This window comes from Sphaeroforma arctica (assembly GCF_001186125.1).
Source record: "Sphaeroforma arctica JP610 unplaced genomic scaffold supercont1.193, whole genome shotgun sequence".
Lineage (NCBI taxonomy): Eukaryota > Ichthyosporea > Ichthyophonida > Sphaeroforma > Sphaeroforma arctica.
In genome coordinates, this window is record NW_014040365.1 from 9,308 (window position 1) to 21,493 (window position 12,186).

Here is a 12,186-nt window from a genome sequence, read left to right on the forward strand (position 1 = left end):
ACACACACACACACACACACACACACACACACACACACACACACACATATATATATATATATAGAGTGTCTAGGTAGATATGCGTGACTACATGTAGTGTGCGCGACTACACCTTGTAGACCACTGTTTGTGCCATGAGTGGATGTGGTGGTAGAATACTAAATGGATGCAGTAGTATATTTGTGTATTTGTTTATATATTTCGATTTTTTTTTTGGCATGTCACTTGTTATTTAAGTCGCATGCAAAAGAACACCCCTTGATCTTGATTTTGGTTCTGAAGCGAGGCCTATTGTCTGCACACAGGTTTAGCAATCACGTTGCATGTATGCAAAAAAAAAAACACATGAATTCCCAAAAGTACAGTACCTAGGTTTTCCATCGCCAGTCCGAGGTGGATAAGATTCTCGTTGAGCTCCCATAGTCGCATGCCTGACTCTACTGTCACCAGCTGTTTCACATGGAGATATATTAGTAAGTAGATCAAACGGATGAATTAAGAGTAAGCACATATACTATCAATTCATAGGAGTACATGTGAGTATGAGTAATAATATTCGTGAGCATATGAGCATATGACACAACTAGACTGTCAGTGTAGGCAGCCCCGAGAGCAAAGCAACATCGCAAACGGGTCATTGGGACTATCAATCCTTACAAACCCCTCTCGTTGAGTGCGTCTCTTTGCAATACATCACCTATTGCGTTTGGCGAGGATACCTACAGGAGATCATAACAGTTGCATAGGACTGGATTATAAATTTGGAACCCGAGTACAGCGGATTCGCGTCTAAGAAACTCGCGATCATAGTCGGGTAGTCTTCTAACAACGTTGTGTGTCAAATCGAGCGTATTTATGGTGCTAGTTAAAAGTATGCATAAAATGATACCAGTGCGCTTCACAGTTGAATAAAGAAACACGCACTATCTTGAATAGGACAGTATTAATTACACACAGCAGTGACCGTGACTAGTCAGCACTAAATAACGCACGTGGCTGTACAACGTGACCAAAAAGGAATAGTCTAGGAGTATGGCAGATGCAGCAGAAGTGTAGCACTCCAATCGTTTAAGGCCTCACAATTTGTCGACAACAGCTGGTAATTGAGAAGTTGCGAGTGAGACGAACACATCAAGAATTATGCACAAACTCAGCCTTGAACTCGAGATCAACTACACACTCATACATACGTATGAAACTAAGAGGTTGACATACATATTGTGTGCATATACATCTGCATGTATATAGAGAACAAGTGCCGATACAATAATTTATGAATATACAATATATCTGTACTTCCGTTTGTATATAGGTATCTAATTGCATAAATACGCTGGTATGATGTGTATACCAAATATACATTAACATAAATATGCATATCTTTGTGATTGTTTAGGTTCGTCTTCTTGGTCACGTGCATCAACATACAATCATGAATAATGCATACGGCACACAGCCAACATGTACATGTGTATACGTAAGTACGCAAATGAAAAATGCAGCTAAACATATGTACATTCATGAGGAACTACACTGTCAAAACAATGACGATTGTGCAAACACGTCTCGGCCTTGTTGTATGATTATTTCTAGGTATACATAACTTTGATGTTACACATGTCCTTGTGTATTGGTGTTAACATACGCATCTACTCATGCCTAGATGTACTATAATACACACACACACACACACACACACACACACACACACACACACACACACACACACACACACACACATATATATATATATATAATATACTAATAATGTATATATTATAGTCTCATGTATAAACACAGGTACATACACATGAGTTTGCATCGTACATGTAATTGCAAGTATAGTTACATGACTGCACACTCATATATTCATGAATGTGTATGTATTTTCAAGCCTCAATGTGATAATAAAATCAATAGGAAGGACAATATATACAGGTTTAACGGTGTGTATGTGTGAGTGTGTGTGTGTGTACACGTGTGTGTGTGTGTGTGTGCAACCGGCGACTACATGCACATAGACGTACATTCCCATACAAATATACAACAGAAACTGTCACAAGTTTTTAACATATATCAAATACCTCAGTCTTGACTAATTCCATATACCAGAATCGATGCATACCTGATCGCCCTCTGTGTACTCATCCATCGCTTCCATAGTGGGTGATAGGAACTTGTTCACCTTATCCAGACTCATCATTATGGCGTTTCTGTCGTCGGCAATCATTATCGGCGAGAACGAATGGCCTGCTCCGACAACTTTGATCTGTCTGTGTGCATTCGCATTGTTATTTTCCTTTACGATCGCCACAATGTCGTCAACACTGCGCGGGTAGTAGAACTCAGCCGGGTAGCACACATGTCTTTGGTCCCAGTCTCGAAACACTCTTCCGCGTATGGGATATAGGATGTCATCAAAATTCACCGATGTGTTAGTCTGTGGTGTCACTAAGCGTTCTTGTGAGTTTACTTGTGTGCGTGGAGTGATGGATGCATCGCACACAGTCACTGCACAGGCTGCACTGAGATACAGTCCCCATACTAACACACTCACCATTCTCGACTACCAGATGGCAATAAGTGTTTAGATTAAATTATAACAAACAATAGATTCCAACCTGCCGTATTAATGCCAGAGATCAAGTTAATTTCACACACAGCATAGGAACTGTGCTCGTGCTATATGCCTACAATTGAGATATGTACACAAGAACACGCTGTGGTATAGAACTTGCCATCCGACCATGATTTTTTTTTGTTAGATGAACGAGATAGACATAATCACCTGCGTTTCGGATTGGCTCGGGATTTGGTAGGGTCTGCAGAAGGCGGTAGGGTCTTGGGTTAGTTGGGTGTTCGGATCACTTCAGAATAACACGTTTTTAAGTTTACACGTATACGTTTTGAAGAAACTTATGTTTACGTTCAAAGTTTCGTTCTAGCGCGAGCCAGTCTGTCAGATTAGATCGCATTTTTTGCATGTACATATTGGCGATTTTTAACCTCCGTCTATTTGACCCGTATAAACGGTATATCAAGAATTAACGGCTACGTTCAACTTTTATTGAATAGAGTTATTAACGGATTAGGTACTGACAGCAGAGTATGTAGAGATATGTAGTTTTGGCGGGAAGTGCGTATCGTTGTGCGATCTATAGACCGGAGACTGTAGACTGTAGTAGTGTATTTAGAGTGTAGACTACATATGGAGTTTAAATCCTACTGTACTCTCGTGTCGAAACTATGATTTTACAGTCTCTACACTAACCATATACCCATTGGACATATAATCGTACAAAAACTGATCGCTATGTTGTCACAGTGAGCAGCCTATGATCAGACTGCTTAGCTTTGCAGCGACGGTCGAAACGATATATCAGTGACCTGTACAAACACCCTTAAAGATACGATTAACTACACAATGCGAGAAAGTGAGCTAGCTAGCCTGCAAGGATGCCTTCAGTCGTCACAGAAGGTGTTGGAAGCGGTATGTGTAGAGTAGATATATGCACTATGTTGACAAAAACTGGGGTTTTTTGAAGCACTTGAATGTCGATGCTCGAACGCTACAGGGCATCTCTTATCTTGGCGTCTGTGGATACCAAACAGTCACAAGTATATTGTCTCGGGCGGACTACTGCCATTCTACTGCTGTGATCTATGTGCACGATTGCTTTACAACTTCACACCTTATTTCTGTATATATACCAGTTGAAGGTTTAAAAGCACTTTTAACCCTCATTTGAGCTACATTTGGTTATTTTTAATCCGCACGAGAAAGGACTCTTCAGTCACGAATATTTAGTCAAGCACGCTGTAGAACTTATTGACTGTATGCTATTTATCACGCTTCGACTCCGCATGTTTAAGTAGATATTTCGTAGCAAATTTTTGGAAGGTCTTACTGTTGCGAACGAAAACATATTTGTAGAGTAAGGCAATCCCTGTCTATACGGATGTCACACTACTTCGACTGATTTGACTCACTCTCAATACTGTTCAATGATTACCTTTTCTTACCTTGCTATCAGCTGCACCAAGTGAATGACACGTTCGCTAATTCGGCCTTGAGCGATACCGTGCGGCTCAAAGGTTCTTTGGTCTCAGATCAAGTATGTGTGTGTGAGTGCTTTGACTGTAATGCATATAATATTCACCCATAAGAAAACTATGTGTATTTTCAAGGCTATTAAAATATGCTCGTATCATATATTTATGCACGGACACGTGCTGTGTCTGTTACTTAGATGCTGATCATTTCATGCGGGTAAAGGAACTCACGGCCATACATTGTCTATTACAGTATATGTTGCTTTATCCGCATGCCGTTGGTGTTTGTACACATCTGTATACCTATGCATGTACGAGTATACAATTCTGGTGCGATTCTGCCCATCTGGTGAAAAACAATTGTGTAAACAGGTTGCAAGTGGGCTTGGTCAACCTATTCAACACGTGCGTACGTACATATGAGTTATCGACACTTCGCGCGTCTCGCGTTTTCGCGTGATAAAGTGTATGCACAAACATAAATCTAGCTATCGTGATTCACAGTCGGTCAATGAAGGAGAAGATATCGTTACCTACAATGGTTTATCGGAAATACGAAAGCAAGATTACAAGCGTATCTACAATTGCATGGGCTTAAGTTTGAATACGGAGAGAGTGCAGTAAGGCTGCATACATTTGACTACGGTTCCCGTAGGAATGCTGGATTGTACAGTAGCTACACAAACGTCTTTTAATACCTTTGTATAAAATCGTGACTCTAGGATGTTGTATACACACATAAAATTTAGTCTTGATACCACTGGTAAACATTAGTTCATAGCACCGCACATTCATGTAGAAATAACTTGCACATAGAGCATGTATACTATATATATATGTAAACAGAATGCTCTACACAATTAGTGTACACGTATACATAATCTGTGCAACTAGTCGCAGTGTTGCCATTTCTGATTCATCCATCAGAGTCAAGTATAACAGATACTCACATGGTTTAGTTTATAGAATATAATTTCATATGTATCAACTTTCATCAATGCGGCATATTAAGTTTCTCTTCTCGTACAACAGGACGCTAGGTCCGTCGATTCAAAAACCGTACATTGCAAACACTTAGTCAACCAGGAACCATGTATATCTTGAGTTCACCTTAAACATAAGCATCAAATCGAGGAATCTACTTTACAGTGACTGCTGGACCACCATTGTACACTGACGATTCCTCATCTGTATCTCGCTCATGCGCAGACATACGAGATTGTGTCTGAGAAAGATCTGCAGAAAACGCTCGATGTTGCTGCGGCCAGGAAGACTGAAACCGGCAATCGGTACTTGTACATCCTACACAAGGCAGCAAACGATATGATAGGCGAACTGCAGGTAAGTGATCAATAAAGTGATACTTCATGTTTGTACATGTGTATATACAGTAGTAATAGACTTAATTTTGTACTGTTCAACGGGCAACCGGTACTTGTATATCCTACACAAGGCAGCAAGCGATCGGAAAAGTGTTTGACAGTGTGATACATCCTATTTGTATACGTGTGTTTTTACTTCGTCTATACATTTTCATACTAATGAACTAGCAATCGGTACTCGTACATCCTACCCACGGCAGCAATCGATATGATAGACCAAGTGCGATTGGGTGGCTCAAAATATCACGCAAAGAGCTATAATATAAGCAATCTGTAAAAAGTATCTCCTGGACTCGGCAAAGATGTGATTGAAATATGATTACACGGATGTCTGTCTATGCACTATTGCACGAGCTATCGGTATCTGTGCATCCTACATACGACAGCCATGTATATGATCGGCCAACTGCGTTCAAGCGATCATACTAATATAGTTTGTATAACGTCTCTATGGATCGAAGGTTTGCAATTGAATCGAAGATCGGTACTCACATTATAGCAACGTTTAGAAGATTAATTGACCACCTCTTTTGAGTGGAATACGGATAGGCAGGCTGTGTTACTGCGCAACAGAACAACTCGACGTAGCCGCATCGCGAAATTAACCACATGTAAACGCTCAGTCTCATCTTTTCAGGCAGCATATGGATGTTGTTGACTGAGTCACCAGTATGATCTAGCTAGTTAGAAGAAGCCGGTCAAAGGACCGCCCGCGTCTATTGTTACGTACAAACGTATGGTTTGTTTGTCGCCTTGTATCCAACTTTACAGCAACGGAAGAAGGCATTGAGTGTCGAGATAGACCAATCTACCAACACTATCGAGCTAGAGGTTGACAAGCAGGTCAAGATACTGCTGAAGGAATACGAGGAGCAACTGAGAGAACTGGATGAGTTAAGCGATAACTTCTGGACGGAGCTCGCAGACTATCGCACACAGATTGAACAACATGTATGTGGTGTTTGATGCCGATACCACAGTGATAACTTCTGTACGCTTTGGCATCAATGCACTCTCACTGTAGTCATCAGCAAACACTGTAGTACAACTTCGCTTACTGCAATCTTTTCAATTAAATGTTCATCTTGGCATGAGTTCATTTTAAAAGTTGTAGGACGGTATAGCGCGTGTCTGAAGAGTAGAAACTCTGTCCGGGACATTTGAGACATAGCACGTGCATATTTCACCTTTCAGAATGTAGTTTGTGGGACGTATGGGCCCGTGTTTACTCTATTAAGAAGTGCCTCCTATGAAGCGCGGGATGAGTAAGATTCCTCGCCGTTCGCAGATTTGTATCAAGCAAGCCCTCCGTCAATCTTGTTCTTCCTGTCTATCACAACCTGCAGCCCCCCCCCCCTTCTCGAATTTTCTAACTTTTCGTCCAACTCAACAGGAATCGAAACTGGAGCAGACCAGAGCTTCCTTAGACAAGAAGAAAGTCGCTGTAGGACAGGTATTGACTCGTTCTAAGTGTTCTCCAAAGTGCAATTCAATCTCTTAATCCCGTCGTAGGCACACCGAATTCGCTTGTTCATCGTATTCCTAAACTGTGACGCTTAGCTACTATTGGGGTCGGACTAAGGTATTCACCGCCTGAGCGTGTCATGATTATCATTTGCAACTCAGAATATAAGTATACGCGCTTGTATGTGCTTGTTATGCGCGCCCGTGTTCAAATATGTAGGATTGAATGGATACGTGATGAGATCAGGTCGCAAACCAAAGTCTGAGTTGGTTCCATGAGCGAGTCACACCAGTTATTTAGCGTCGTTCAATTCATTCGTTAGTACTTGATTTCATGATAGTGTAGTTGCTGCTCACTTTCGGTAGAGTAGTCTTCTTATAGTAAATTTTCTGAAATGCTTTAATTAATGGCATCCCTGTTTTCCAGCCCCTTAATGATAGGATAATCTTGTATATTGAGATTAAGGTTATATTAAAGGGTTACTAATGAATATCTCCCTTCGTGACCTAAAATCATTTAAGATAGATCCCATTTCCCTATAATGGTCTTGATGTTCACGACTAATTATCATCCTTCGTGACATCACTCGGTTTAAGGTACATCTTACTTCGTCATAACCACTCGCGGTGTTCATATCTTAAAAGGTCAGTATTATCACATTGTTTCGCGTGTGGGTATTTCGAGAATATGAAGAATCAAATAACGTATGGACTCCCTCGACTTGTGTGAGTGTTCTTTATTCTTAGGGTACTTCGGTATTCCTCGTCGAGTGCCACCAAATAGTATATACTATAAGAAATCAAAACTTGAATCAGTTTAGCAGCACGTGATACTCAAATTAATTTTTTTGCGCACCACGATATGTTGTCAATATTTTTGTCAGATCGAACTGCAAACGGCCAAAGTGGCAAAGAGATTATTTCAGCTGGAGAGCGAGTACAAACAGATAGTCGAGGAATCACAGTTGAAACAGAAACGTTTGGCCGAACTCACGAGGTACATTGGTTGACATGAAATTCTTTGATTTTATAATTGTGGAGTTTTGTAAAACCTTTCAAAGAGTGTAAGATAGTATTTAAACCTATTTTCTTCTTCTTCATATGTTCGAAACGACAGCTCCCTGTCAATTAATCCAGAGAATACCGTGCATGCGAATCGTCACATGAACAAAAGAGGAAAGTCAATTTGTATGAAACAATCGCTAAATGTGATACTAAATAGTGTCTGTGTATGAAGAGAAATTTTAAATACCTCAATCTTAGAAGGCCTTCGACTCCAGGATCATAAAGCAATCACACGGATTCAGTACTTCAGGAAATCATAGTACGCGTGTGTGTCTGTTGCAGAAAGTTGCTGAAAAATATGTTCATCACTGTGAGTGTGTCATGAATGTTGACGTGGGTATGAGAGTTCCCTGTGTACAAATGCGAGGTCCGCATATTCAAAAAGGCCAGATAGGAAAGACACAAGAAGTACGTGTATAATTATTGTGCCGATGTTTAAATGTTTTAGCTGGAGCGTGATATGCATATTGGCGTATTCTGTATAGGGAAAGATATACGTATACGTAAACAGTGCACGTAGGTAAGAAGTAAGTGAAAGGGGTACACATCGTATAGTATATAGAACTCTTATGTGGTTGTTCATAGTCGGTGTACGGGTGAGCTGATGTGGGGCTTAACTATGCGTAGATAACACATGGCCGTCGATGTGGGCGACAGCATCAAGCGGAGGCAATATACGTTACCTGCTTTCTCCATCCCCTGTGATGCTTATGGATATCCTACAGTTTCATCGCATATGACTATTCTACTGTGTTTCTTGTGGCTGTCTTACTGTGTTTCGTAACACTATCCTGCTGTGTTTCGTATGATTATCCTACTGTGCCTCAGATGACTTCCTTCTGTGTTTCTTATGACTATCCCACTGTGTTTCATATGACTAGCTCGCTGTGTTTCTTATGATCATCCTCCTGTGTTTCATACGACTATCCTACTGTAACTCACAAGACTATCCGGCTATATTTTATGACTATTCTACTGTGTTCCTTATACTATCCCTTGCGTTTCTTTCGACTATCCTGCTGTGTTATATGTGCCTGTCCTACTGTGTCTCAGATGACTATCCTACTGTGTTTCTTACGAGTATCCTACTGTGTCTCAGATGACTATCCTACTGTGTTTCTTACGAGTATCCTACTGTGTTTCTTATGAATCTCCTGCCGTGTTTCATGTGACTGTCCTACTGTGTATCAGGTGACTATCCTACTGTGTTTCTTACGACTATCTTACTGTGTTCCATATGACTATCCTGCTGTGTTGCATATGGCTATCATACTGTGTCTCACTGACTATCCCGCTGTGTTTCTCATGACGATCCTACTATGTTTCTTATGGCTGTCCTACTGTGTTTCCTATGACTGACTTAATCCTTATGGCTATTCTACTGTGTTATTATGGCTATCCTACTGTGTTTGTTACAACATATTGTTCGATAGTGGTAGCTGATGATAGCGGAACAAATATATCATTCTTTGGCCCCGGTTGTGCTTCCAACCACAGTTGAACGACCGCAAGCACATCACATCCTAGGATTCTTTTGACTGGATTTTACGGTGTAGTCTGTGTACTCATGTTGCATATTCGGGGTTCTTGCAGATCTCGCTTTTCAAGAAGATATCAAGCAGCAAATTGCGGATTTGACGCTACAAAAAAAGAATCAGAAGCCATGTAAGTCATACTAGTTGAAGGTGGTGGGCTGAGCGGTCCCTGATTGTTTTTTGACTCCAGATTACACGATGTAAATAGACAAGTATATCAACGGTCCCATGGACAAGTGCAGTTAGAATCATACGTTTTAGATCCTATCAGTCGGGTGCTTTTTTTTTGCAACAATATGAGTTGATGATAAGTGTATTTGCAACATAATGAGTTGATGATAAGTGTATAGACTGGCAATTTGAATGCATTTGGAGTGATATGTGCCAGCTTCTATCTATTGCGTGTGCAGCGAAATTGTACCGGTTTCATATTATTCTAATCCTACTACGCGCACACGCACTGTGCGATGCGCATCTGTCTGTATACGTTCAGCGGGTGAAGTAGAACAAGCAATCGAGCAGAGATTACGGAAGGAAAAGGCTCAGCTGGAGGCGCAATTGGGAGAGGTATGTATATACATGCTGCTTCTGATCGCTGCTGGAATATGTTTCTGCCAGAAGTAATTGTACTGTTGAGTGGGGTGCCTGTATATACCTAAGCGGTGTATGTTCTGACATAAGTATCTGGTGAACGGTATGACTGTAGTAGACAATCAAACGGTGCCCGTTCTGGCAGAAGCGACTGGTGAGCAGGATGACTGTAATAGATAGTCAAGCGGTGTGTGTTCTGCCAAAATATAGATGACCGAACGGCGTGTGTTTGAACCGGCTCATATCGTTACATGTGCACGGCTACATAAACATGCACGTTATACATTGCAAAGCGACTAGGGGTTGATACCCAAAACCAGGTATTGACGTAAAATATACAATGCGTACTATGTTTGAGTTTGCTTGTTTCGAAGCCAAATAATACGGAGTTGCCTCGTCTTATGATACGCGCTCACTATACACGGTATTTACTCATTTCCACTCGGTATGGATCAGCCATAAACACAGTTATATTTATAGCATGCTAGCACTGTTTTTCCCATATATGTTATTTGCTTCGGAATTGATGCAGTTGTGTTTATACCATATTAGTACTTATTCTCCTACACATGTTACTTACTTAAGAATTGAATAGCCGCAGATGCAATTGTATTTAACGATGTACGTCTGATATTCTCTGCTTGCTGCATTGTATGAACAGAAAAAGTGCTTTCTACTTTTGCCGCCAACGTTGCCATCGTTTATATAGCTGCCAATCACTCATTCCAACTGAATATCGCGGATGGAAATAGTAGATACTGTGTATTTATTTTATTACTCTTTTATGCTACAGATTTGAGTGGGACCCAGTGCTAAATTAATACACAATTAGGTGGCCGTACAAATACTGTGAGCCTCTCTCACTTCAAAACTTGTGTTGCTGATTAAAAATCACGTGATCACCCTCTTATGAGTAGATGGTGATTATTAATTGTACCTTCATTGCACCTTCTCTGCTATATTCTAAATCGATGTTTGACGTAGCCGCTATCTCAACTCGATCACAATAGATGAACTCAATCACAAACGCAGCTAGAAGTAGATGTTGAGAGCTACTACTATCTGTGCAATTGTCGAATATAGCACATACCGTACAATTTTTTCATAATAAGAATTACTCAAATAAAAGGAAAAGCAAACTAGAGCGGGTGTCTCGTTTCGCCGGGTGTTATGTTCTGACTAACCAGTATTTGGTTACGACCACACAATCAGATGGAAATAGACGATACATTGGGCGACGATGCCTGTTTTCGGAAAGTTCGCGATAAAATAACCAAGATTGCGGCAGAAGCTCCCATAAAGGCAGATACTCTCGCAGACCTTTTGCATCGGATATTCCAGGAAGACACGCTTTCCACAGCAAGCATAGACGAGGTGTGTTAGAGCATTGTGATATCTCGACATGTGACTTTTGCTGCCGAAAGTGTGTATGGCTGGCTCTGTCAAGCGTGTGTAGTAGAAGTCTATTTTGTAGAGTCCGATACGCCGCCCAGGGCCATAGGATAGGATTTGGACAGCGATGCATTACGTATGTACGGTAAACTTGTTACCTTAGTGCCACATGCCAAACAGAACTTGCCAGTCATAGTTGTCGTTCATCGTAGTACTGTTGCCGTTTGTAGCTGAGTTTTGTATGCCGGCATTGAAAGCCTCTCTGTTGGAGAAGCTGTGGAACATTTAGAATCATGTGTCGCACCTGAATGTAACATTTGGAATTCGTATTTACCTACTCATGTGTAGTCATATAATCACACTCATACATTATTTATGCATAATACCACATTACTGACCACAACAACGCTTTCACAAACGTGAACGGGTTGTTTTAAATAGTACATTCACTTTCTTTGCCCCTGTGCAAGCCAATTTACTGGCTATGGAGTGACAAGGTAAACTCATACTCCTTTTTTTGTATTTGTCACAGGCCCAAATTTTAGATATAGATGTCCTCAATGGATATTTTCACTATACAACGGGCATATCTTGCTGTCTATGAATGGATATATATATATATATATATATATATATATATATATATATATATATATATATATATTATTATATATATATATATATATTATATATATACTATACTA

The 12,186-nt window shown here is 40.5% G+C and overlaps 2 protein-coding genes across 2 annotated transcripts in view; one reads left to right on the forward strand and one right to left on the reverse strand.

Annotated features, from left to right (window-relative positions):
* The window catches only part of SARC_03676 (hypothetical protein), a 7,079-nt gene extending 4,385 nt beyond the window's left edge, over positions 1–2,694 (reverse strand). Inside the window, exons 1-2 of the mRNA XM_014302510.1 lie at positions 2,126–2,694; positions 369–450 (exon numbers count right to left, since the gene is read on the reverse strand). Coding sequence (XP_014157985.1) covers positions 369–450; positions 2,126–2,560 — 517 coding nt within the window. The 5' untranslated portion in view covers positions 2,561–2,694. The remainder of the gene's footprint in view (positions 1–368; positions 451–2,125) is intronic.
* Positions 2,695–3,424: 730 nt separating this feature from the next.
* Positions 3,425–7,909, forward strand: SARC_03677 (hypothetical protein; the record flags this gene model as incomplete). The annotated part of the gene is made up of 6 exons (XM_014302511.1): positions 3,425–3,490; positions 4,035–4,115; positions 5,263–5,394; positions 6,207–6,386; positions 6,829–6,888; positions 7,784–7,909. The coding sequence occupies 6 exons, from the start codon at positions 3,425–3,427 to the stop codon at positions 7,907–7,909; spliced, it is 645 nt and encodes a 214-aa protein (XP_014157986.1).
* Between the last annotated feature and the right edge of the window lie 4,277 nt (positions 7,910–12,186).